The following is a 27,024-nucleotide window of genomic DNA, read 5'->3' on the forward strand; positions in this document are numbered from 1 at the left end:
GAAAGAAGAAAAATTATGACCAGAAACTATTAAAACTAGTTAGCCTGGAGTAGTACAGGAGCAAAGCCAGGTGTCATTAAGATAATTTTTAAGAATTTTTTTTTAATTGGCTGTTATTTGTGTTGGTTCTGATGCTGTGAGGTAGTGAATTTCACCTTGTTTGCTACATGATGAGAAAATAGGGAGTCCTCAGCCGTATTAGTGGATTTGGAAACTTGTAGTAGAGATTTGTTGACCGAAGACTTCGATTTGTGGTATGGGTATGGAGAATATTTAAAACGGCAGTTTTTTTTTTCAGGTTGATATACAAGTTTGTGTGCTAATGTTAATTGGTTGTAGGATAAAAGTTGTGAGAGTTCTAACCAGAAGAGTTTTTTTTAAGAAGTGACAGTGGTAGGTATGAAGAGGGCAGTTGGTTGCAAATTTAGCTATTTTAATGTAGCATGTTTGAAGTTTAATTAAATCTGTCTTTTTTTAAGGTTGGTGAGCATTGGGGGAAGCATACAGAAGTGTAGAAGATGAGTTCTAGCAATGGCAACCCTAGAGGTGCTAGTTAGATATGTTTTATTTCTGTAAAGAGTACCCATTTTTTGTGAACTTTCTTAATTGTGCTGTAGTAGGTTAAGTCTTAAGTTAACTATTGTTACTCCAATTAGTTTTGTTTGTGAATCAGCATTAATTTTAGTATTATTCCTAGCTGTGCTGTAGAAGGTGCTGGGAGGGAGGGAGGGACAGGATCTTGTGGGTTGCAAGCTCATGAGTTTTGTTTTGTTGGGGTTGAATATGAGCTGATGGTTAGAGATCCATAACTCAATGTCTGAGAATGATGTTTGGGTTATGTCATGGAGGTGTAGCAGGTTATTAGCAGTGCATATAAGTGTTGTATCATCTGCATATTGGATAGTTGAAGCCAGTGGGGTAGCACTATGGAGGTTGTTTATAAAAATAGTGAAGAGTAGTGGCTCAAGAAATGAGCCCTGAGGTACACCTAGTGTGACGGGAAGAGAGCGTGATAGGACATTAAGCCATTTTACAGATTATTGGTGGTCCTGTAGATAGCTTTGGAACTACTGAAGTGTAGAGGGGGTGAGGTTCAGTTTGGAGAGTGTATTTAATAGTTTGGGATGGGAGACCTTATCAGAGGCCTTGGACATGTCTAGAAAGACTGCAGAGACTATTTTTCCATTGTTTCTGAGTTGGTTGATTGTATTGGTAAAACCAAAGAGTGCAGTTGTGTTATGATGATGAGGTCTAAAACCATGTTCACATGTTGTTGAACATAAGATAATGAATCATTTGGGAGTGGATACACCTTTCAAGGAGATTAGATAGTGGAGATAAAATGGCAATGGGCCTGTGGTTGGTCAGCCCTGTGGAATTTCTGCCTTTGTGTAAGGGGATAATGTATGCAATTTTCCATATTGCTGGGACATGTTGTTCAGCTATGGACCTGTTGATAAGGATCGACACTGGATAAGATATGGCTTCAGCTGCTACTTTTAAATATTTGGCTAGTAACTTGTTAGCTGCTACTAAAGAGGGTTTGAGTTTTTTGAGTAGTTTCTTAATGGTAGCTGTGGGAACAGTCTGAAAGGAGAAGGAGTTGTAGTTAATATTAAGAGGTTTGGAGGCTAGTGATGGTTCTGTGGAATTACTATAATTAGAAGATGGTACACTTTCAGTGAAGTGTTTATTGAATTCTTCTGCAATGGTGGTAGAAGAGTGTGGTAAGTTGGGGGAAGGGGTAGTGGAATGTCCTGGGTGGAGAATGGCATTTATGGTATTCCAAAATTTTGGGGGGTTGTGCTGTGTTTATGTTGTGGGTTATAGTAGAAGTTTTTTTTATCTAGGTTGATTTGATGTTTAGCTTGTTTCTAATTTGCTGGAATGTGATGCATTTAATTTGGGTTTTACAGATGAGCCCTGTTTGCCAAGCTTTGTCTGTTTTCCTAAGGAGCATTCTGGTGTTGTTAGTTAGCCATGGTGTGTATGTAGCCGTAATACGAACTGTCCTGGGGAGGGGGTCAGTTTGTTTGTTTAGAAATTCAAGGAAGGTACTGCTGAAATAATCTACTGCAGCATTAAGGGGCAGGTTTTTTAGTAGAGACCAGTTACATTTTTTAAGGTATTGATTAGGTCTTGGGGGTTAAAGTTTTTTTTTACTGTGGATTTGGCGAAAGGGTGTGAGTTTGACAGTATTAATGTTTTTTCTCAATAATTAGGTTGGCATATGGTCACTAACTGGCTGTCAGGAAAGCAGCTACTAATCTGATAATTCTAAAGTTTGTATGTTAAGTGCCCAGTCTGGTATAGATTGATGGTTGGAGTTTTTATCTATCTGTGTAGGATCTTGAATAGAGGTTGATGTGATTGCTAGTGTTATGTGAATTACAAGTTGCCCAGTCTATATTAAAGTCACCCATAATGATAGTTTCTTTGGCTGTGGAATTTGATATAGACTGGATGATGTGCTCTATAGCAGAGATGCTATTTCCGGATGGGACATTGGTAGCTATAATGGATATTAATTTGTTTTGGTTAGTTTAGTAGGTAGGATTTCTATTTTTTCGATGTTATGTATGTTTAGGCTTTGTGGTAAAATTGTGAGACTGCTCTTAAATAAGATGGCTACCCCTCCACCTCTTTTTACCTTCCTGTCTGCTCTAATAATGTTGTAACCAGGTGGTGTAATTTCATTGTCAGTAACGTGTGCTTTTAACCAGGTTTCTGTTAAAACAGCAATATCCGGGTTATGATGAGATAGGGTGGCATGTAACATAACATTAGTAATGATAGGAAGATTAACTGTTGTAGATTTCAAATGGCATAATCAGGTATATAGAATTATAGCATTGTATGCCTATGTTGCAGGTAAAGAGAAGGGCATTTTATTTCATAAAATGTTGGATTATGTAGTAATTAATATGAATATAATATTCATGGGTAATTTTAATTGTGACTTGAGAGTTAAAAAAGAAGAGAGGAAATGATGTTATGTGCAATTTAAAGATTTGGAATAATTTGTGGACATACGGTTGAGGTATATATATATATAAGACTGGAACAGATTATTTTATTATACCACAAGCTTTAAAAATACCTAAGGGAGAGACGCTTGTAAGTGGCTTTCCAAATCACTCAGCTATATGGATAGAACTATAAGAAATAAGGAACATGCCAGATTGGGAAAAGGAATAAAAAGAATAAATAAGAAATTATGGGATGAAAATGGGAAAAAAGTGTACATTTATGGAAAGATCCCATTTCTACTACAGTGTATTTTTAGAATGGCAGTTAGATGTATGAGAAGCGAAAAAAAGTTATAAAACAATGTGTATGGATGCTTTAAAGGATATGGAAAGGAACAACAGAAAATAGTATGTGATAGAACTGAGAATTTATAGAAATAATCACACAAAATTAAAGAATTATTATTTAAGCATACATATTATTTACAAGGTAAAAAAAAGAGATCAGCTTATTTGGGTAGAATAGTTGAGAATAGTAGTATAATGAGAGAAATGAAAGATGATAAGGAGAGGTAATCGGATCTCAGAAACAAATTATGACAATTATAACAAATGATGTAAACAAAAATGTTTCGGGATAGAAAGTACAAAAAAGAATGGCATGTTAGAAATTGACAGAACAAGAAAGTAAGGAATTGGAAAACAAGATTTCCTTACATGAATTAGGTAAGGTGCTTAGACGAGTTAATTTTGTAGTAATTTCAGAATCAGATAAAACAGCATACCAGTTTTATAAGAATTTTACGAATTGGCAGAAAATATATTTAAAAGTTGTGAATGAGTAGTTAAATGAACATTTTTATGTATAAAGATTTATGCAGTGGTATACTTATGTTTATATGGAAGAAGGAAGAAATAAAATTGAAAATTATTATAAAAGTAACATATATAGTTTAAAGGAAAAAGGATGCCAGGAATTATTATTCATAGTAAGGTAAATTGTGGATAATGATATAAACAGGACTGATGAGACCAAGATCATGACAGGAGAATTAAATAAAGTTTTTCATACAGTACAATGTGAACTTTTGTGGAAAATTATGTAAGAGTATAACATTAGTAAGAAAATTAACAATATGTATTGTTCTGCATATAATAAAAATAAAGTAAGAATGTTAGTGAATGGATGGTTAAGCAAAGAAATAGGTATAAAGAATGAAAATGTTGAGGATTTCCCATGAATAGTATATTATTTGTATTAATTATGAATTTATTAGACAGAGATGCAAGTTTGTACGAGAGGTGCTATTTATATTACCAATGAAGGAGTAAAACTTCCAGTCATCTTTATTTATACAGATGATATTATATTGATTATGAAAAACAAAGTCTGGATGAAAGAATTTGTGTTGTATACATCAGTGTTTAAATATAATAAGCCTGACTTTAACTGAAGAAAAAAGTAAAGGACTAGGTGATATAGTCAAGATAGGAGGAGTATCTTTCTGGATGAAAGAAATCTTGTGTATTAGGAATTCAATTTGAGGTAAAAATGTAAGTGAGGAACAACGGAATAGTATGCAAGATGAAATGAGTTTTGTTGCTTTTGGAAATCATACAAGTTATCATTTAATAAAAAAAAAAGTTTTAGTCAGTTATACTGGGGAAGATTGTATATATTTAGCTAGTGTCTGTATGTTGCCAAGAATCTGTGAAAAAGAAATACTGCAAGTAATGTTTTCTTTTATATGTGGTTCTAGACCGGGAAAGAGTCTTATACATGGACAAGGAAGATGGAGGCTTAGGATTAATAAACCCAATTGTTTATGCTGCTTCTTTGAATTTGTATAAAGTGTAATTTTTGATAAATGATAAACATAAAATGTTAGTGGTACATTTAATAAAGTATGAATAGAAGTGGTATTGGAATATGTTAAAAAATTCAAAATAGAAAAAGTATTTTAATTGAAGTAATGAAGTGTCATCAAGAAAAAGTTGTTTTATGGAAGATAAAAACTGATGAAATAGAAAATGAGAGGAAAGTGTGGTATAAAATATGATAAAATTCTATTATGTTAATCCTTGGGTTGAGCTAGCAAATGAGAGAGTTAAAGCCTTTATATATAAAGGTATGAAAAGCAAGGTGTTATAAGCAAGTGGAATATCAAGAAAAATCATAAAGAAGAAACTACAGAACAGGTTTTCTTACAATGTAGAAGTGCTGCAAAATTGTAGGAAAAAATTGTGTAAATGTAATTTCTTTAGAACTATAAAGGAGGTAAATGAAATAAATATGGATATGATTATATATGGATATTATTGCCATAAAATAAAGAATATGTTAGCAAAATGGATGAAAGATTATTTTACGTCATGTGGACCATTTGGAATAAATGGCTAAATGAAATTATGGTTAATGGTAAATGGAAACTTAGCAGTAATTTTAAGAAAAAATAGTTGGTGACTGTGGAAAAAGGAGTGGGAGTCAAATAACGATACAAGTTTAACATAATGAAAAGTATAAGATATCTATGATTGTATGATAGTAACCGAAAGGAATGAAAATTAGTACAATGTATAAATTTGTAAGTATGTAAATTTGTAAATACTGTTGTATGTAAAGTTTTATTTTTTTTTAAATAAAGAAGCTCTGCTCTTTTATGTATAAGTGCCATGAGATCTTTTACATTCACTTAAGCTACCGGCAGCAACTGAACCAGATGGAACCTTAGTTTAATGTCTCATCCAAAGGATGTGACACTTAATAGTGCAGTACCTCTTCTAATGCTGCACTGCAGAGTCAGTTATCCAATCACCTGGAGTGGAAATAGAAGCCACAGGTCTTCCAACATCAAAGATGTTTGTGCTACCTGATGCATCACTATTGACCCGCTAGTAGTTCTTAGCATTTTACTCTATGCATCTGTTTGCAAACTGTTGCCATTCTATTACTTTGAATCCTGACATGCAATATTGTGTTATCCATTTCTGTCTTTGGCTGTTGACAAAGATTATTTGTCAGTATGCAGTGATCTCTTTTGTTATAAGTATACATTGTGTACTTATTTTACTTAAACCCTGCATTATACTGTAATTGTTGTCCCTTGCACTTGGTCCTTTATGGACTTGTACATTACCCTAGCTGAAAAAAAATAATCCTATTGGCATTTTTAAAAGAGCTTTAATCCAAAAGGTAGTAAATAACTATGAACAAAAATAATATATCCTATTTTATCCGTCTTTCCGATTTGACTTTTGGTATCAGAGCTACTCATTGGATCTGATCTGGCAACTTCATTACCACTCCATGCTTGAGCTCTTTCAAAAAAAGTTCCGATAATTCACCTTCTGTCACTTCTCCCTCAGATCTAATTTGCCCCTTTCAAGAGCATGAAGTGATCTTCCAATCGTGTCTGGTAAGTGCTTCATTTTTTTTGGTTTATTCAGCTAGCAGTCATCTTTCTTAAACTCCTTTGTTCATTAATGTAGTCTTTTGTCAGTTTTGCTAATTTTTGCCTCTTCAAAAAAATTATATATATTTTCCTCTGCTCCTTTGCTATTGATAGGAGCAAAGGGAATTGCCTCCTTACTTCCCATTTCCCTCTTTAGTTATATTTATAAATAGTCTTGTTATCTCATATTTTTTTCTTCTGTGGTGGTATAACTTTTTTACTTTGTTAATCATATGTGTCTTATTTAGTGACTTCACTGTTATTACTCAGCTATTTAATATTTACTGTTGCAGTGGTGTTACTCAGATAAGCCATGCAGAAGGGCTTCAAAAACTATGACCATTGTGGCTACAGAATCTTATCCTAGGACACCCACAATATATGTATGGTGTGCCTGGGGCTGGATCATGTCATGGTGAACTGTTCTATATGAAAGACCTTTAGCTTGGGAACATGCTCCTTAGTTGCAAGAAAGAATAAGTTGATTTTGAAAAGTTTGCTTCCCCCGATTCCTCCAGGGGTAATGACAGAGGCAGTGACAAAGAAATTGTCAAGAGATTGAGACAGAGAGAAAGAAAAAGAGAAGTATGGAGAGAAAAGAAAATAAACCAGGTACCCCTATGGCTCTGAAGATAACTAGACTGGATCTCCAGCATCCACCATCTGTACCAAACTAAATGTGTTCCACATCTCCAGTACCAGGCACTTCCTGTGTAGAACTGATTGTTATTCCATACAGATCTCCAAAGATGACCCTCAGTTGGCAGTCTTTTCTGAGAAATAGTTGTCTTAATTTCTATTTTCCTACCCTCTGTCCACTTTTCTCCTTCAGTTCATCAAACTCTTTCCAGAGTGCATTAGAATTGGATTGGGATCAAGTGATGAGAGGATTTTTAAAGACTCAAATTGAGACTGGTGTCATCCTACCCCTCTGTTTTTATCAGTGGGTCAGGGTTGGCCCACGTTCTTCTGTCCTAGCTCCTTTCCTTGTCCCAGTTTCTGCAACAGTGGTTTCAAGGCTGATATCAAGCCCTGGAGTGTATTTTCTTGGTACCTGTCAGAGCAGACATTGGTACTGACCAGTTTTTATTGACTGATTTGACACTGAGACCTTTGGCGCTGATGGATTCTCGTAGCTGACCACATCAGACCTTTAGCACCAACCTTGGCTCTGACCCATTCAGTGCTGCTTTTGGTGGGGAGTGTCTTTGGTGTTTAAGGTGACAACCTCAGTCTTAATCTCAGAGCTGTCTAGATCTTCATTGTCAGTGCTCCCAGATTCCACTTTGTTGGCGAATGATACTACACCAGTTCAGGTTTCCTGGATGCAGACAGAGTCTGGATTGACATTTGAGGTTTTTAAAAGGATGATATCCTCCTTCTCAAGTAAAATCTCAAAAGCACTTTCCACATTGGCTCCAGCCTTGTAGGACCCTTCAGTCAGAACTTCAGCCTTTTTGTTATTCCTCTGGCACCATTCAGTCAGAACTTCAGCCTTTTTGTCATTCCTGCCATGGGCAGAGCAGAACCTCCTCATTAGGCACAAGCTGACTCCTCTGGAGAATTAGAGAAGTACCAAACAGATCTTCTCAGAAAGTGGAATTGCAAAAGGAGGTGCATTGACACCCCCCCACACACACACATGCAAAAAATCTCTTGCCTCTTAAAATAATTTTGGATGACAGAGAGAGTTCTCTATAGTCTCTCTCCAGAAGATGTTAATTTCTGAGAAATGCTTGGTTTGATGTGCCATAGAGGATCTCGGGGCACCAATCTACATTCCTAGAATGAAGAAATTTTATTTCAGGCTTTCTAGACTGTACCTTCTTCCTCCTGAGTGGTACCTCTGGCTTGCCATCTAATAGACTTTGTCACCATGAGAACATGGCAGGAACCTCAGGCAATTCCCAGAAAACCTGACAAGGTCCATCATTCTCTTAAGGATAGGTGATATTTGAGCAAGAGCCATCTGATGGACTCCATCATTGTAACAGCCTCCAAGGGAGAGCTGTCAGAGGATGTAAATGTCCATCCTCCAAATAAGGAATATTTTGCAAATGGACATGATGGAGAAGTGTACCTGCAACTTGGGCATGCTTAAGGGCATTCATTTGCATTACCTAGTGGTCTGAGAAAGGTGGCCACTCTTGAGTCAAGGTCAAAACACATGGGACTACATTGCTGAATATTTTTGTATTCTTCATGAAACTCCTACACAGTGCAGCTGATAGAACAGCAAAAGTGTCAGCTGCTGGTATAACAGTGAGACGTCATGCTTGGCTCCACATTTGCAGATAACTTCAAAGTGCCCTTCTTCACCACCCCGTATGATAGATCATAATTATTTAGACCTAAGGTTAAAGGAAAACTGCACAAGAGTGGATTGGAGGGAAAGATGTTGTTTGCTCTGGGTGTATGATTTGAGACCCCTCAAAATTCCTTTGCCAGGGATCCAAATTCCTATGATCCAGAAATCTCAGCATTGATCCTTTGATTATTTTTCTGACAGGAGAGGTTGAGGCAGAGATAGCCCTTTTGATGGACACTGCCCTAGGGGCAGAAATGGTCCACAGAACCAGAGATTCAGAGGACTCTTCTCAGGCAAGCAACTTCAGTGGCTTTGAAGGATTGCCTAGCTGCTTTCCTCTGGAGGCAGTCAGTGGCTGTGTGTCTTTTTATTCAGCTGTATGAATGGCCAACACACAGGACAGCTGAGTGAGGAAAATCGTATCTAGAGGCTGTACAATACCCTTTTCTTACCCCTCAGTCCAACAGTCTCTGTTACTTCTAGATATCCTGCTCCATCAGTGCAGAACTTCAAGAAAAGAAATTGGTACTCTCTCACAGAAACAAGAGCCATCCAAGAGATCCCACCAGACTAGACAGGGTTCAGGGTATATTCATGATTCTTTTTGGTTCCAAAGGAAAACAAGGGTCTCAGACCAATCCTAGATCAGTTGCCTAAATCAGTATGTTAGGAAGATTTAGTTCAGTATGGTCATTCCCCAACAGATATTGTCCTACTTAAAGGCAAATGACTGGATGTGCTTAATAGACCTGCAAGTCACCTGTCTCCACATCATTGAGGTGTTTGACTTTGGCATGGAAAACATCATTATCAATTCAGAACCCTGTTCTTCGGTCTCCCCAGTGCCCCCTGGGTGTTCATCAAATGCATGGCAGTAGTTGCCCCATATCTCTGATCCAAATTTTCACATACCTAGACAATTGCTTCCTAGCCACTACATTGAAGGAATGCCTCATCATTGCCAGAGACTGCATGCTTCACTTTAGCTTTTTCTTAGTTATCCAAGTAAATCATACAAAGTCTGTGCTACAGCACACTAAGATTAGTAGGCTATCAAAGGAAGCATCAGTTGCATACTGATACTTCTTAGTAACAGACAACAAACTTTAAGAAAAGCACTTTCCTTTCTACTGGATCACTAAGTCGCCTCCTGTCTCCTGGGTTCTGAAGGTTCTCAGATTAAAGGCTTCTGCAGTACTCATGGTTTGGATATCAGGAGTGGTTCCCATTCACATGATGTAAGTTTGCAGGCATTATATATATTGCTGGCTGGACTCTCTGACACACTCCATGGGGAGACACTTTAGCCTTGACCACAACAGTTACCATCGAAGCCTCCCCCATCTCAGAGAGGAAGCATCCATGGCAACAGTTACTAGGGATACCTCCTCTCTGGGTGGGTGGGGGGGTTATGAGGGAAGAATAGTACAAGGATCCTGGACAAATCTGGAGGCAGTCTTCATATCACCATCCTGGAGATGAAAGCAGTTCTAGTGTTGCAGGTTCTTTAGGACCTCGTCCTCCAGGTGTGATTTCCATACAGTCGGACAACATGATGGTTTTATGGTACATCTGTAAGCAAGGAGAACCAAATATTTCCCCTTTTTGCACAGAGGCTATGAGAGGATGGCACTGGATGATTGCTTCATGCCATTTTCTGATACCAGCACACATCATGGAGAAAGCCATCTGTGTAGCGAACAGGCTTAGCAGGTTTATCCTAATGCCTTACAAGTGGTCTCTTAATCCTACAGTAGTAAAGTCTATCGTCAGCTGATGGGGCAGCCCTCTTGCAATTTCTTTGCATTTCCATCCAACATGAAATGCAGCAGCTACTTCGCTTTAATCCCTCCACATGGGTAGTTACAGAGGCATGCTATAGTCTGTCAGTGGCCTCCTGGGCTCCTTCACATTTTCCTCCACCTCCCCTGATAAACATATTTTTACAGAAAGCCTCCATGTGCAAAGGAACAGTAATCTTCATTGCCTGGTTCTGGCACAGGCAAACCTGATTCCTGCAGGTCTCACTTATTACAGCAGCCATGGCTTCTGGATCCACAACCAGATCTGTTATTCCATCCTCCCAGCAAGCCTCACCTGGGCATTCATTCCCTCTAACTGCTTCTTTTCTCCAGTTCCAATAATGGCCAAGTATTCTACCCTATTATGCAGTGTGTTTTGAACATTATCAGCCTCTCAGAAAGAATCCACACACAAAATTACAAGAGCAAGTGGAAGCACGTTTTCTTATGGGCTTCAAGTCAAGTGCTAGACCTCTTTTCTGTTTGAGTTCTGCCTGTTTTGCATTTATTATCTTTGTTTGATACTCTGTCTAGTTATTCTGCTGTTTTTGACAGTCTTGTCCATTTCTCACATTGCCTTCCTCTTCACTTGCAGCTCTCAGATTGTGCAAAACCTTTTTGAAAGTTACTTTTCTCTTGCTTCCCACTGTTAAAGATTTGCTACCATCTTGGAACCTCAATTTTGTGACTGAAACATCACCACAACCCCCTTTGAGCTAGTATCATCTGCAGACCTACAATATCTTTCATGAAAACCCAGCTATCTCTTCAGCAAGATAGATTTCAGAGTTGCAAGTTCTTTCTTCCAACCCTACTTATCTGGTGTTCCACAAAGATAAAGTTTCATGAAGAACTAACACCCTCTTTCATTCCAAAAGTGACCCCTGAGAGTATAACCTTAACCAATCCATTCATCTTCCAGTGTTCTTTCCAAACCTTACTAACAAAGGAGAATATCCTCTGCATGAACTACATATCCACCTACAGCTGACCCTTGTACCTGTAAGAAAACATTTCCATTTGTTTTGGCTTTTGTTCCTTCCAGACCAGGCTGAAAAGGCTTTAAAATAACCATGTCCAGATGGCTTTCTGACTGCATTTCCTTTCCATGTTCTACTAGAAACAGGTCCTTTCCCTCCAAACTCAAGGCTTATTTCACTAGGTCTGTTTAAGCTTCTATGGCATTCTTCAAGAACTCCTCGATGAGTGAAATTTGCACAGCAACTTGATCTACATTGCTTACCTTTGCCAAATATTACAAGTTGGGTATGATTTCTACATCTAGCACCTCCTTTGGAGCTATCGTCTTGTGATTATTCCAGCTGGGAGATGTAGTCATGTGGGATTCTGCTCTAAAAGTCAAATTAGATGGACAGACTGAAATAGGATATGGAAGTTATGTGCTTGCCATAAAGATGGATCCTATTCATCCTTAGTCTGTCCAATTCAACACAAAAGCTCAACACCACCAAATTGTCATACCCATTTGGTGGGATCTGGTAGACCATTTTGAAGCCCTTCCATCCAGCCATCCCAAATGAGTCACTCACTCTGCTTGTTCTTGAAGTTCTCACTGGGTGTGCAGCAAACTCAATTGGAGGGAGGAGTGAGACCTTGTGCATTATGGGAACTTGTTTGAAGGAGCTCAAGGCTTTGGAGTACTAGCAAAGTTGCCGGATTGGATCTATATAACGGCTCTGTTCCTACAAATCAAATTGGATAGACGAGGAATGAAAAGGATCCAGCTTTAGGGTAAGTACATAACTTCCATTTGCTTACTTCTACTGTTGGGGTGAGTACTTCACATATTTACATTTTTTCAGCTCTTGTAGTGTGACCTCTAGTGTTTCCCAGAATTGGGGCATTGTATGTCTCACAAAGCTGCTCATTTGGTTTGATCTGTTGTGCTCCCCAAAGTTCCTTATTAACTGTTGCTGTTTAGCATGTACATTTTGTCATTAAGGATCATCAATAGACATATAGGCTGAGTTTTTCATTTGTAAACTCATAATTAGGTTAATTTATTTTTGAGTGTGGAACAGTAGAGATGGTGTTTTTGTTTAACGCCTGTCTTGTGTCAAGGGGCACATATTGGGCAACTTGTAGGAAATTAAGTTGGGCAGACAGAATTATTAATTACATTTACTGATACAGTAAGAGTTGATTATCCGAAACATCATTTATCCAATCCAGGCTTCCAAAGTAGGAAAATCATAAAGTCTGAATATGTAAACAGTATACATATTCACTTGAGCATGTTTTTGAGCTTGTAGCCAGCTCATGTGTGAAAATTATTCTTTATTGTCTACTGGAATCACTGAATGATTGAAAAGCTTATTCTTGCGTGCCGAAAAAAAACAAGATTTTAGACGTTTTTTATCCAGTTCAGTTATATGTTTGATTATCTGAACAGTTTGATTATCTGAACTACCCTAGGTCCCAGTTAGTTTGGGTAATCAACTTTCTACTGTACTGGGGCAATGTGCCTGTTTGTTTGTGTTTGCGTGTACATATATATATATGCATGTGAGGGAGGGTGTTAGAAACACTATAATATCCTCCTGTTTAAATGCTTGTGTTTGTGGAGGGCAATGTATTTCTATAAGGTGTAAAACCTCATTATTATCCTGGATAAGGAATGAATCATGAAGTCATAAATGGTACCTGTGGTCACTGCTTATCACCACCTTTTGAACAATAATAGTTATAAAGATTTAATGTCATGTGTAGAATGTTATTCATTGTGAACACTTCTGCTTGAATCATCCTTATTGGCCTTAAACCACAATTTTAGTGAATTTGTTTCTTACTTCCTTCTCTGTCAGTCCACTGACTTTAACCAGGATGGCCCTGGCAACACTTTCCAATCACCTTTTCTGACTAGAATGTAGTACAATAACTATTATATTCTGTTTCTGTAGGCTGACCAGTCAGCTCTCAACTGTCCAGATTTTTGACTCATAGTTTTGGTCTGTTCCTCGAAAAATTTGTGGTTTTCTGGATTTTTGTGCCAAATCAGTGAGAACTGAATTCACTAAATAATGACAGGCACTTAAGTTCCACACTTCACTTCCTTCAGAAAATGCATGCTAACAGAACACCTATTCTAGCAACTTTCTAAGTTTGAGAGAGCAGTATTTAAAATTTGTCGCTGTTTTGGGGGCTTTGTCCCCCCATTAACTTTGGCTTTGTCCAGATCTTTTGTGCTAAAAGGTTGAGAGTTATGGGTGACTCCTTGGTAGTCCAGACTGGTTCCTGAACCTGGGACTCTGGTAGAGGAGATGGTTGTATTTCCTGAGCACTATTTTGATAGTGTTGAGAAAATCCTTGTTCTCTTTTTACCAACCCTCTGGAATGCAGTACATCATATTGCATAACAGTCTTACATGACATTCTGCTGCCCTCATTTAAACACTCAAATTTTAACCTGCTTCATGATGTTGATGAATAAAGCTCTGACTTAAGATCAAGATTTCTGGAGCTTGATTAGTGAGTCCCAACATCTGTTGGAACTAGCAGAGGTGAGAAATGGAATGATGGAGGATGGACTTTCTTGCCTTTCTGGAGGGAGGAGTTAGAACAATGTGTGGGCAAGGCAATTTGCAGTCTGGGCTCTGATGAAGAATCGAACCAAGAAACAGGAGAGGATGAGTTTGTCTCTGTGTCAGTTAAGAGCAGTCCCACCTATAGTCCTAGGCCAGGTCCATTCCCTAGTACGTATGCCTCATAACAAAATCAGCCTCCAAGAATGCCCACATGCAAATGGGCAGGGCTACATACCGAATAAGTTAACTGCTGTGAGCAACAGTGTCAGTTCTCCAGGCTTCACTCTGTGTCTTCATGCCAATGGGGTGCTGCAACCCATATCTTACGGCAGGGTATAAAAATGCCTAGACATCTAATGTGTCCACAAAGATTGAATGGAAGCTAATTCCACCTAATACGCGGCTTCTCAGTGCTTCTGTGGATCACTAGTGATATCTGCATTGCTTACTGTACTTATTTCCTTGTTTCACTTGAAAGAAAGTTACTGTTAGTCGTTTTTGCATTTAGTTACTTGTAACACATTGCACTCAAGTTACCTGGCACTTGCTCACTAAAGCAATTATATAAGTCAGCACTAAAAATTAAAAGCACTACACCCTCACTCCCCACTGGCCCTTGTTTTCAATTATTAAGGAATTCCCAATATTATTCTAGCATGTCCAAAGGTCAGTTGTCAATCTCCTCTCCAGTCCAGCTGGTGAATCTGGGAATCTTGAGGCAATGTTATAACTGCCTCATGTACACAGACAACCCTCTCCTCCTCCCACATAACACAAATACTTGCGAGAGATGCAGCTATTTAGCCAAACTGGAGGCTGAGCTCTCTCAACTCAGGACTGGCAAGACCAGACAGGAGGAGAAGGCAACTACACACACCACAAAACCAGCCTCACATAATGCTACCACACCACTGAATCAAACACATAAACACACAAAGACATACTCGGAGGCTCTGAGTAAAAATTTACCTAAACAGCAGAGGCCTCCAAAGTAGACACAAAAACAACTGCTAGCTCAAGACACCCCACAAGCAACACATAAACCACAAAAGCAGTGTGCAAAGCAGTCACAGCCCTTAAGGCCAAATACAACACCAAACATACTTGTCATAGGTGACTCCATAGTCAGACACACTGACGTCCCACTCACCAGGCTGAACAAGGAGAGGGTCACAGTAAGCTGCCTATCGGGCGCTAGAATCCGCCACATAACACAAGCACTCGGGTCACTCCATGGCAAGTACAAATATGACACAGTCATTGTCCATGCTGGTGTGAACGACCTGAGACGCACCTCCCTGGACTACATGAAAAGAGACATAGAGGAGCTCTCTGATTATGTAGCCCAGGCAGGTATGACCCTGACCCTGAGCAGTATCCTTCCTTCACCAAGAATGATGCCACAATATAGAGACAAGATGATCAACTTTAACAATTGGCTTAATGTCTGGTGTCATTCAAAGGGGATCCAGTGTCTGTCTGCCTGGGATGACATGCTTGACAAGCCACACTGCTTCGCAAGGGCGGCTTGCACCTGTCACCCTGGGATTCGGATATTGGCTAAGGCTCTTGCCACCCCATAGTGCCTTTTTAGGCAAGGCTCAAATTCTAAACCTACCACCCTAGAAAATAAAAATGGGAAGAAACTGAGGGTAATGCTGCTCAATGCCAGAAGTCTAAATCTCAAAATGCACGCACTCAAGGCCCTTCTCAGTATGGAGAACATCGATGTCTGTGCTGTAAATGAAACCTGGTTCAAGGCTCCTGAGAGCACCCTGGCACTATTAGGTTTTACCTCATATCATGCGTTCCGGCCCCAAAACCCGGACCACACCACAAAAGGGAGGGTGTATCCATATTCATAAAGGATACCCACACCTCCAGGTTGGTGGCAATGCACGAAGCTTCGGAAACCATCCAGGTGCAACTAACCATAGGCAAAACTGCTCTACAAATTGTAGCATGCTACAGGCCACCCTCTCAAACTCAGGAACCCCACACAGCCTTCCTGAAGACACTGGAGGGTATAAATGTATCTCCAAACACCATCATATTGGGTGACTTCAACTTCCGAATATAGACTGGGAACATTACTCAAGCCCTAACTTTCTAGCGAACGGTTCCTGGAGTTCATAAATTCAAATGCCATGGAACAGCTAGTCACTGTTCCCACGAGAGGAGAAAATATACTAGATCTCATTATCACAAACATGGGGACAAAATGCTCCACACCAGAAGTATATCCCTCATTGGTGAGATCTGATCATAAACTAATCTCACTGGAAATCCACATCCGCCCCCACCCCAAACAAAAAGACCACAGTGAAGAACTTCTCTAAAGCAAACTTCACACTACTCAAGACTGGTGTGGTATCCTTCAAGGCCCCTGAGCCAGTGGAAACCACAACCCAAGCTGCGGAAGCCCTTACAAATGCCTTCTATGAACACCTCCAGGACTGCATGGATCAGGCAATCCCAAATAAAACCAAGACTCTTTCCACAAAGGGCAAACGTCCAGTCTGGTGGACCCCAACCATTAACAAACTTTACAATAAGAGGAGAAAGCTATTACATGATAGAACAAAATCCATAAAAGGGAAGTCACCCCTGATCATTATTAGTAAAAAAATACGAGCACTCATAAAATCAACTAAGGCCAATTTTGAGAGAAGAGGACAACCATAAGGCCTTTTTCAGCTATGTTAGGAACCTGGGTGGAAACTCCCAGATATGCTCAGAATTAGTCCAAAATGATACAAAAATCACTGAACCCACAGACATTGCCAACATACTGGCAGACAGGTTCAGTGCAAACTTCACCCCTCTCCCCTAAAGGAGAGATAACTATCCCAGCAGTGTAGCCTCCCAGACATCTCAAATGCGCAGGTGAAAGCTGCTCTCTCTAAAGCTAAAAACACAGCATCAATGGGACTGGATGGTGTCCCCGGCTGTGTGCTACATGAGCTAAATGAGGAATTAAACCTGCACATAAGGCAGCTGTTTAATCTCAGCCTTACCACAGGATACATGCCCAAGGAGTGGCGTGGCAACTGTGGTCCCACTCCACAAAGGCGGTGCCTCACGGACCCTGGTAATTACCCCCATAAGCTTAACAAGTCTAGTCTGCAAAGCTATGGAGAGGATCATAATGTAGCTCATAAACAAAGATATAGGGGACTTGCAGACATTGGACCAGACCCAGTTTGGCTTCGTCATGGGAAGATCATGCCTTTTGAACTTGGTCGACTTCTTGAAACAGTCACCAAGGCCATTGATGAGGAAAGGCAGTCCATACAGCCTACCTTGACCTTGCAAAGGCTTTCGACACAATACCCCACTCGGGTATTGTAGAAAAACTTACCAGCTTAAATGTAAACCCATATGTCACAAGATGGGTTGCAAACTGGCTTAAGGACAGAACCCACAGGGTTAGAGTTGCTGGCGCTATGTCAGACTCCAAGCCGGTAACAAGTGGTGTCCCACAGGGCTCGGTCCTTGGCCCCTATTGTTCGGCATCTACTTCTCAGAAGTACAGGCCAACATGGGAAGACTTTGGCTGACAAAGTTTGCAGGCGACTGCAAACTGGGCCATAGTGGAAAGTGCATCGGACACGGATATCCTTCAGAAGGGACTCACGGAAACAGATAGCTGGTGCCAGAGCCATGGCCTGAAGTTAAACGCCAAAAATGTATAGTCATACCCTTCGGGAAAAACAAGGTAACCCCAAGCTACCATATAGGTGGCAATCCACTAAGCACAGAAGAGGTTATCAGGGACCTGGGGACCCAGGTTGACAGTGGCCTTTCTTTTGACACTCACGTTGCTAAAGTGGTTAGAAAGACCTTCTACATTGCCCACCTGATCATGAAGGGATTCACATCCAGATCTAGTGAGGTCATTGTTCCCCTGTACTCTTCACTTATCAGACCAATGATCGAGTACAATGCCCCATTCAGGATGTATCTCACTCGACATCTGCAGCAATTGGAGAGACCCCAAAAGTTCCTCACCAAAAGGATAAAGGGACTCCAAAATCTGTCATATGCTGCCAGATTGAAGAAACTCCAGCTCTATTCAGTCGCATACCGTCTGCTCAGAGGTGACATGTGCCTGACATACAAGGCCATGTCCAACCCGGAATTAATGGACATGCTCCACCTCAAAAAATCCAAATCCACCAAAACCACTAGAGCAAGTGACTTAAACCTTAGCACTGATATAAATAGGATGTGCTGGAGGGATAGATTTATCACTCAGAGACTCCCTATGCTGTGGAATAAAATCCCGGTCCATGTGAGGCAGAGCACCTCGCTGGCTCTGTTCAAGAGAAATCTTGACCTGTGGATGGGAGATCGTAGGTTTACGCCGGGAATCATCTCTGTGTCACTGCTGGACAGAGGCACAACAAACTAATGGGCACAGTATTTTTTCATATAAGGGGTGGCGTAAGCCACAAAAATTTGGGCTAGGCTTATAAATGCCTTAGGGCAGATAGCCTAGTATAAACCTATGAACCTATTAAAGGGTGAAGCTGTGTTGCCGCAACATATATCCTGAGCAACAGCATAACCCACAAGGAAAAAATGCAAATTTTGATAGTAATTTTTATACAAGACTTTATCTCTGTATTGTAATATTATCCATTTTAATATTAAGATACTGTTCATTGGATTATTTTTCTTTGCAAAATGCTTTAGATTTTCAGACTATCATTTTGATAAATACAACTGTAAATATGTAAATCTGGATAGGTGGTAGAGTTGTGATGAATATAGTTCAGTCTTTAGAACGGAGTATATCCAGTAGAGTGATGGCACAAACTTTTTTGTTTTTTGGACCGGTCCCATTAATCATTTGTATTGCTGTAGCTCAGAAAGACTATAATGACAGTTGTACCATTCTGTAAAAGACACTAACATCCCCAACAATGATATGCAGTACAGAAGGGTGGAAAACATAAGGCTATTATATAACCTAGAAGACACATTTGAATGAGTGAGAGCAAGAGTCATTTTCATATAAGTGTGAAGTCATGTCGTTGAGGTATGAGAGCCAAAGGAAAGATTACAGGATTGTAGAAAGGAAGACTGTAAAGTAGGAAAGCAGTCTTAGGGCAATTTTGTTGTGTAATGTAATTCCGCGGTGGTGCAGCGGTAGCGTTGTTGCCTCACAGCAAGAGGTTCTCCTGTTCGATTCTCAGGTAGTGTGCAGGGAGTGCCTTCTGTGTGGAGTCTGCATGTCCTCCCCGAGGGTCGAGTGGCATTCCGTAAGACATGCATGAATGGGCGTGCCTTCATTGAAGGTTGGGCGTCGAGCTGGCAACTCGGCACCATGAAACTCTACTGCCAATCATTAGCGGACCGGAGTTCCACTGTGGCGACCCCTAACCGGGAAAAGCTGAAAGACAACAACAAAAATGTAAGTATAAATGTAAGTTTGCGTCACTTAAACTTTACAGTGAGGGAGATGCAGTAGGAAGTTTATGGGGAGAGGCACTGACGTTGGTTAGATAGGCTGACACTGCTGTCTGTAAAAGGAGCACTCAGATGATGTATCTCTGCATTGTAATGCTACACAGAAGGCTGATTATTATTATTATTTTGTTGCACAAGGGTAAAGCTTGTATCTCTCTGATGTTCTTTGATCTTAAGCTGTCTGACTTTGGGTCACACCACCATGAAAGGGAAAGCACTTTCAGTGGTTCAACAGTACACTTTGTTGAATGTTGCTCTTGGGTAGTGGTATTGTGGTCTTTGTCAAAAGCATACGTGAAGTGATAATACCACTGTGCAGGTCAGTGGCAACATTTTAATTAGTATACTGTGTCCAGCTTTGAATACTCTTTATCGTATAGCATGCATTCAGGTGTAAGGATTTTAGAAGAGGTAAGCAAAAGGTGGTACAAGGTCTGTACATAAAATCACGTGAAGTTAGGGAGAACTGTTTATTCAAAAGGACAGAAACTAGGGAATACGATTATGTTTATAAACTTAAATTTGTCAAACTGCATCAGCATAGTAAAGAACGGTAATGTAGTTTTAGAAAATTAGTTTTTAGAGAGAGTGTGTGTGTGTGTGTGTGTGTGTGTGTGTGTGTGTGTGTGTGTGTGTGTGTGTGTGTGTGTGTGTGTGTGTGTGTGTGTGAGGGTGGCTAACACAAAACTGATGTTGTGTCAAAGGGTTAACAAGATGAGAAACTTCTGAATGGAAACGATGTGGATGGATAGAGCAGACTCCCCACAAAAGCCATTTTGGAAAATATAATGGGACAGTTAATGGGTGTTTGAAAATCACACACACAGAATCCTGACAGTAAGAAAGAACAGGCTGGACTGCTTTGTTGAAGTAGTTGTCTGAATCTGCTTGCATCTTCAGCATTTGGTGATTAAGAATGTACTTGTAGCTGTTTTGAGGAAGGGGTAAATTAGGGCATCCAGCAATACAGTCACTACAATGTTTTCTTACCATAGTCACAGAAACAGCAAACCAAGGATGATGATGACTTTCAGTCAACCAGGTCTTGGATACTTCCAGCACTGCAGGCTCTTTTTGTTTGTTTTGAAGTGTTTTGTGGCCTGTTCTTTACTTGTAAGTAATGGGTATAAAGCCCTTAGTTATTTGACTGAAAATACCCTGATTATATATTGGAGGATGTTTGGGAATGGACTGCTCATGATGGAGAGGTGTTTAAGTTAAAAGGAAATCAAGCGACCAGCATGCCATGTACAAGGATAACACTGAGTAGAGGGTTAATTTGATTTTCAGGAATAGAGGGAAATGAAGTTATTAATGAGTATTTGGATGATTTTCCCCTTTTATGCTCATACATAAAAATACTCATCTCCTTTATAAAATGTTTGATGGTTTTGCTTTCCATAGAGAAAATGTTGTTCCTTGTGTGTCTTTTTAAGGACACTTTCACTTTTTTGCTTATGTAGTGCAGAATAAGAATAATTAAAATAAATATCTGTCAAAAATATGCATGATCCTTGTATGTACTTGTATGAATGAGTGGCGCTCAGATTAAACTTCTTGCCCTTTTCCCACAGATATTTAATTTTGTTTCCTTACAATCACTCTACACTCCTTGTATAGTTTTTTTATTGCTTTCCCCCTTTTGACCTTATGTCAATCTGTCTGACATGTTTATTAAATACCAACTTTAGGCACCACTGATAAAATCTGATAGCCCTCTACCATTGCTAGTTTTGAGGGTCAGTCACTGGTAGACCTCCTCCTGTGTCTGTAGTTAAGAATTTCCATTGATTTGACATAGTTTTGCAGCAGTTTGATTCATACTGTGTTGATTACTATACACAAGTATACCAACTGTGTCATCCCCTGTATAACTATAATTTCACATTTCTGTTGTCATGTTCCTTAAACTTTGTATCATGCCATTTCCTGTCCACTACTCCTCCCTCCCTCTCTCTCTTCCCCTCCCTAGCCAGGCATTCTTTATTTAATACAGTTTATTATTTATTTATTGTTCGTGTTAAGTAACAAGGAATATCCAGCCGGGTATAACCCATTTTCAGTGGAGGCTGAGTGAAAAGCAGCACATTCCAGCATAAATTATCTTTAGTAAAAAGTTTCAGAAAATAAATGAAGCAGAGGAAAAACATGCAGACATGTTACAGATGTGTTTACATTTCATAAAAATGGGGCAATGCAGTTGTGACGTATTTAAAATAATTTTTTATAGCAGTTGCAAAGCTCTGGTAGTTGGATTAATTTCTGAGGGATTGTATTTTGCCTAAGAGATGTGTTGTGCTATATCCTTAAATATTGTAATGTGAGCATACCTCTCAACTGTACAGATTTTCGCAGAACGTCCAGATTTTTGCCTCATATTTTTGGTCCATTTTTCATAAAATCTTGGTTTTCTCGCAAATTAGTGGCAAATCATTAAAGATTGAAGTTAGAGAATAATGACAGACATTTGAGTTTCAGACTTCGTATCCTTCAGAAAATTCATGCTAATGTAAAACTTGTTATTCTATCAACCTTCTAAGTTTGTAAAAGCAATATTTAAAAATTGTCCCTACTTTTGGGCCTTTGTCCCACTTTTATTTATGGCTTCTTGCTCTAAGATGTTGAGAGGTATGAATGTGAGTGCTTTTTCTGTGATGGATAGGCATTATAAGACTAGTTCATGCTTTATGCTCATTGCTTGCCAGGATAGGCTGTGGGTCCCCTGTGTTCCTAAACTGAATAAATTGGAAGCTGAAAATTGATGGATAGATGATTACTTTGAGTGTATAAACTATACTGTCTCACAGGTTTCAGCTCAAGAAGTAAGGAAACTAAATGATATAGAAGGGATGAAAGTGGGCAAGCAAAAAAGGCAACTAAATCCAAAGTAGTATATGATTGTTTTGCTAGCACATAGTGTGATAATTTTACAGTGCATGTTTATCTGTAATTACATTTTAGGACATATATACTATCTACTGTTGGACAGATTTTTAGGAAGGGTAGGTCAGATGGAGCTGCTGCTGGTGGCGCCAACAGCAAAATTTGTATTCTTTTTTTAATTTTATTGTAATTCTAAACTTGATTTTTAGCAATTTCTTTCACTCTGGAGGACATTCTTGAGAGTGCAGTGTGAGTCTTGCCCTGTATTCATGCTAATGTAACCAAGTTACACAAATTATATCTGTGCATTTTTTTTTTTTTTTTGCATTGTAAAGGTACCGCAGCAATATATGCACTTCTGTGTATGAGACAGTGTTTGAAAATGCAGTCACCAGCAGAATCAGCAACAATAAGCAGAAAACATTATTGTGTGTAGCAGAGAATAATGCACTCTCCTTAAGGTTTTTCTTTCTTTGGGTATACAGGATTTCACAAGTCCGCTTTGTACTGCTTACTGTATTTGCGTAGTAAGAAGATTCTAATTTCCCTTAGATGCTTGTAGTTTTGTTACTGTTGTTGTCTGTTATATTAACTGCCAAGTGCAGTTGTTCAGTGCTTTGCTGTGAGATGTTAACTTTCTGTTTTTCATTACTATGTGCTAGCAAAACAAACATATTCTACTTTGGATTCAGTTGCCTTTTTTGTACATTGACAAATTAAAATGGTGTACTTCTCAGCTCCCAGTGGGCAGTGCCAAGCTTGATATCATGAGTCCTGATACCTCAAAAATTGAACTGCAATTGTACCTCTTAACTGTCCAGGTTTTTGCAGAATTTCCAGATTCTTGCCTCATATTTTGGTCCATTCCTCATAAAATTTGTGTTTTTTTTATTTATTTATTTTTTTTTAATTTTTCTGGCAAATCAGTGAGGATGGACTGAATTCACTAAATAATGGCAGGCATTTGAGTTTCAGATTTCATATCCTTTAGAAAATGCATGGTAAACAAGACCTTTTATTCTAGCAACTTTCTAAGTTCATAAGAACAATTTTTAAAATTTGTTCCAATTTTAGGGGCTTTGTCCAGATTTTTTGTGCCAAAAAGTTGAGAGCTACGACTGCAGTTCTGATACAAAAGTGAATTCCAAACCTTGCTTTTAAAAAAATGTAAGCAATTTTCTGCTGCATCTTTTAAAATTATGGGGACTGTGCCTCACACACCCTTACTACTGGTATAGGCATGCTAACTCCTAGATGTCTGTACCTCAGAGTAGAGCAAAATAACACTGGCAAAATTGTTGAGCACTGGACCCAGTGTAAGTGCTGATCTAGAATTGCAGTGATATGCTTATTTGAGCAGACAGAGCTTAGTTTTGTTTGGTAACCATCTGTTTTTTTTTGCCCTTGTAAATGTGCTCACACCAGCTTTACTTTATTTAGATAAATAGGTATATAGTTAAATAAGTAGATAGATATTTTACCATTGATTCCATTTGTAAGGGAAGCTGGTGTCCCCTTGACTCCACCCTTTTACGTAACGTGTTTTAAAAATGGAAAATGGGAGTTACGGGGGGGGGGGGTATCAGTTCTTCCCGTACAAGCATAATTAACAAAAAGCATAACAGCTGTGACCTTCTGATAGATACAGTTGCATTTTTATTGCATGAAAATCACTCCCCCAATTGCTTGTACCTCTAAAGTGCTGCAGCACCTGTCAAACTGCTTTACTGCTATACTATTCTCACAGTTTCCGAGAATAACAAGGGTCCATTGTTCTACAGTATTGCCCTGTGATCCTTGCAACAGTGAAAATATAGATATGAAGAGGAGGAATATTTACTAATTACAAAACTGCTATATCTCATGTAATGTTACTCTGCACCTTTCACACTGATATAGTAGTATGTAGTTCGACAGCTGCTTTGTCATTTGATATGTCCTAGTGATTGGCTGAGCTTATCTAAGTTATGGTGGTCCACGAGTTTGCCTAATGCAGTTACTGTTGGATTGGCAAGGGGCAACTCTACTTCTTTTTCTGTAGTATGTGCCTATGGCCTAGACCATGGCTTAAAGGTCTCTTGGCCAGAAAACTCACGTTGTTAGGAAATGGTTAGAGTACTAAGTATAAGATGTCAGTGACAGTAGTGTTTAAACTACAGTGCTTAGTGAATATTTAGCTGAAGCTTCAAGTATCTTTCTGCCACCTGAACATCATATCAATTAACATAAACCCTTAAATAACAGACTGCTTTGTACAAAGACACATTGTACTGAAAAAGGCAAAGTTGTTTTGTGGGTTTACCAATACTATTAAGGACAGGCAATCTAGTAGTCTGCTTAGGATATCATAATGTTTTCCACTGGAGCTGGGTACCTCGTTTGCATGGCACATTTTTAGTGATTTGTGATTCACAGAAATACAGTTCCGTATGTAGTTGTCTAGTATTGGTTAAAATTTGTGCCATCACTGGTGCAGGTGAAACCTGTGTTGCTGTAAAGGTGAAGATGTCGGCATTTATTTTTGTTGTCTTGTTTAAACCTTAAAGCTTGTGTACATACTGTTTGCTTACAAAATGCTCTGCTTGGGGTGAGAAGCAGAGTTTAGAGGATACACCTCTGGGCACCAAACCGTCTTTCATTAGTTATGCGGCTGGGACCTGTATTTTTTGATCCTCCAAATGTCCTGCCAGATCTCTCTGTTGCTTTAAATGAAATAGCCCATTCATTCTTTCAGGGATGAAATCAAGGCTTCCCAGGTCTAGGCAAGAGCCCTGTGTTCCAGTCATTCTTGCCCAGGGTACATAATTATACCATTTGTTTCTCCCTGTAGCAAGAGCTATATAGTGGGGAGGAGGCTAGCTTTCAAGTACACTGGACTGGTCTACTCTTTTCCTTCCTGTGATGTCTCTCTTGAGCCCCACACAGTGCTGCCTGTTGCAGGAAGAGTGACGCCACATGCTGACTTCCCAGCATGTTGCCTGCTGCAGGAAGAGTGCCTCCATGTGCTGACTTCCCCAAGCAGTGCACTTGTATTTGCACAGAAGTGGCACATACTCAACATCTCCATGCTTTCTGGGTATAACACCCACCGATTTAGGTGTCATCCAAGTGACAAGGCTGAACCACTTCCCTTCACCTAGAAGGGCTGCCCCAGCAGCAGCCGCTCATTTCCATCCTCCCCACCATGATTCTTCAAGTGCTTGACCTCTTGCTGAACTCAGGTCATAAGTCAGGGCTTCATTCTTCTATGAAACAGAGCCAGGGTATGTTATTGGAGCCTTTTTTATTCACTGTAAACTTGGGAGATGAAAAACTGTGACCACAAGAACAAGAGTCTACAGATACACGGAAAATATGCAGACTCCACAGACAGTCTTTCACCCTGGACCATAGAGCTGTGAAGTAAACCTTTAACCACCTTGTGTCAACATGCCTTTCATTGATGAATTGGCAGCCAGTGAGCTTGATATGCAGTTCTCACATTTTGGCTTTACCTTCTTCTGTAGTAAGTAGCTTATATCACATAAATGAAAAATACTGAAAGCACTACGGACTCGTGCATATAACTATAAAGGTATTTCATGTTGTTCACTAAGATACAAAATATTTGCTCTAATTAGCAATTCACTACTTTCACACTTTCCAGTTAGTACTGAGGCCCACTAGCAAATAAAGCTAATATTGAAACAAATGGTTTATAAAATATGTTGCTATGTAACTTTTTTCTTGCAACTTAATTTTTATTCTCTTTCAGTCTATTTTAGGTGCTGAGGGCCTTTCTCTGGCATTTCGCCATATTGTCAGCTCTCTTCTGGGGTACTGTTCATATAACACCTGTGAGGACCTGCTTCATGAAGTCATTATCTGCATTGGATATTTCACTGTAAACCACTCAGATAATCAGGTAAGCTGTAGTTAAAAAGAAGATTTTCCTGGAACAAAGAGTGATTGGGGAAATTGGATTTCCAAGCTGAAGTGGCAGTGTATGGTGTACTGTCACAACTTTTTACCATTACTCATTTCCTATGTGGGGCACCATATCTTTATCTAGTAGTCTGTGATACAGCAATGTGTAACAGATAGCAGAAGGCATCTGGCTTTCCATTTGGGTGCATTCATTCACTAATGATTACTGTTCATAAGCAGATTTTGGAAAAGGCCAGTTGGACTTCAGTATTGATATTTCTGTACATTTAGATGGTGATATATCCATGCTGTTTACCCAAAAAGCATTGGGCTGATGTGCGGAGGTTACCTTATTAAATTGCATATTGCATCACCTTTTCCCTAGCCGCCTCCTCCTTGCATAGGATCCATTCCCATTCCACCAGCTATTGATGCAAGTATGACTAGATAAAATACAAAATGTGATTAACCTAGATCTCCTTATTCTCCTTCATTGTATATGTTCCCCATAAGGCCTACTAGTATTCTGCTTGGCACCTCAGCAATCTGTTATAAATGAAACTCAAGTATGTCTTAGAGATGCTCTTCGTGTTTTACTGTTGCAGTCATTACATTTGGGTTATCTGCTTGCAGAAGCCCTCATTCGGCCTCATTAACAAAGTCTTTGGTCCTACTTTAGTTGCT

General features: G+C 39.3%; 1 protein-coding gene across 1 annotated transcript in view; it reads left to right on the forward strand.

Annotated features, from left to right (window-relative positions):
* SCAPER (S-phase cyclin A associated protein in the ER) overlaps window positions 1-27,024 on the forward strand; it is a gene marked incomplete in the record, with an annotated part of 4,815,867 nt that overhangs the window by 4,401,578 nt on the left and 387,265 nt on the right. The window contains 1 exon segment of the mRNA XM_044077465.1: window positions 26,189-26,338. Within this exon segment, the coding sequence (XP_043933400.1) occupies window positions 26,189-26,338 (150 nt within the window).

This window comes from Protopterus annectens, chromosome 7.part0, assembly GCF_019279795.1.
Source record: "Protopterus annectens isolate FY-2018-M chromosome 7.part0, PAN1.0, whole genome shotgun sequence".
Classification (NCBI taxonomy): domain Eukaryota; kingdom Metazoa; phylum Chordata; order Ceratodontiformes; family Protopteridae; genus Protopterus; species Protopterus annectens.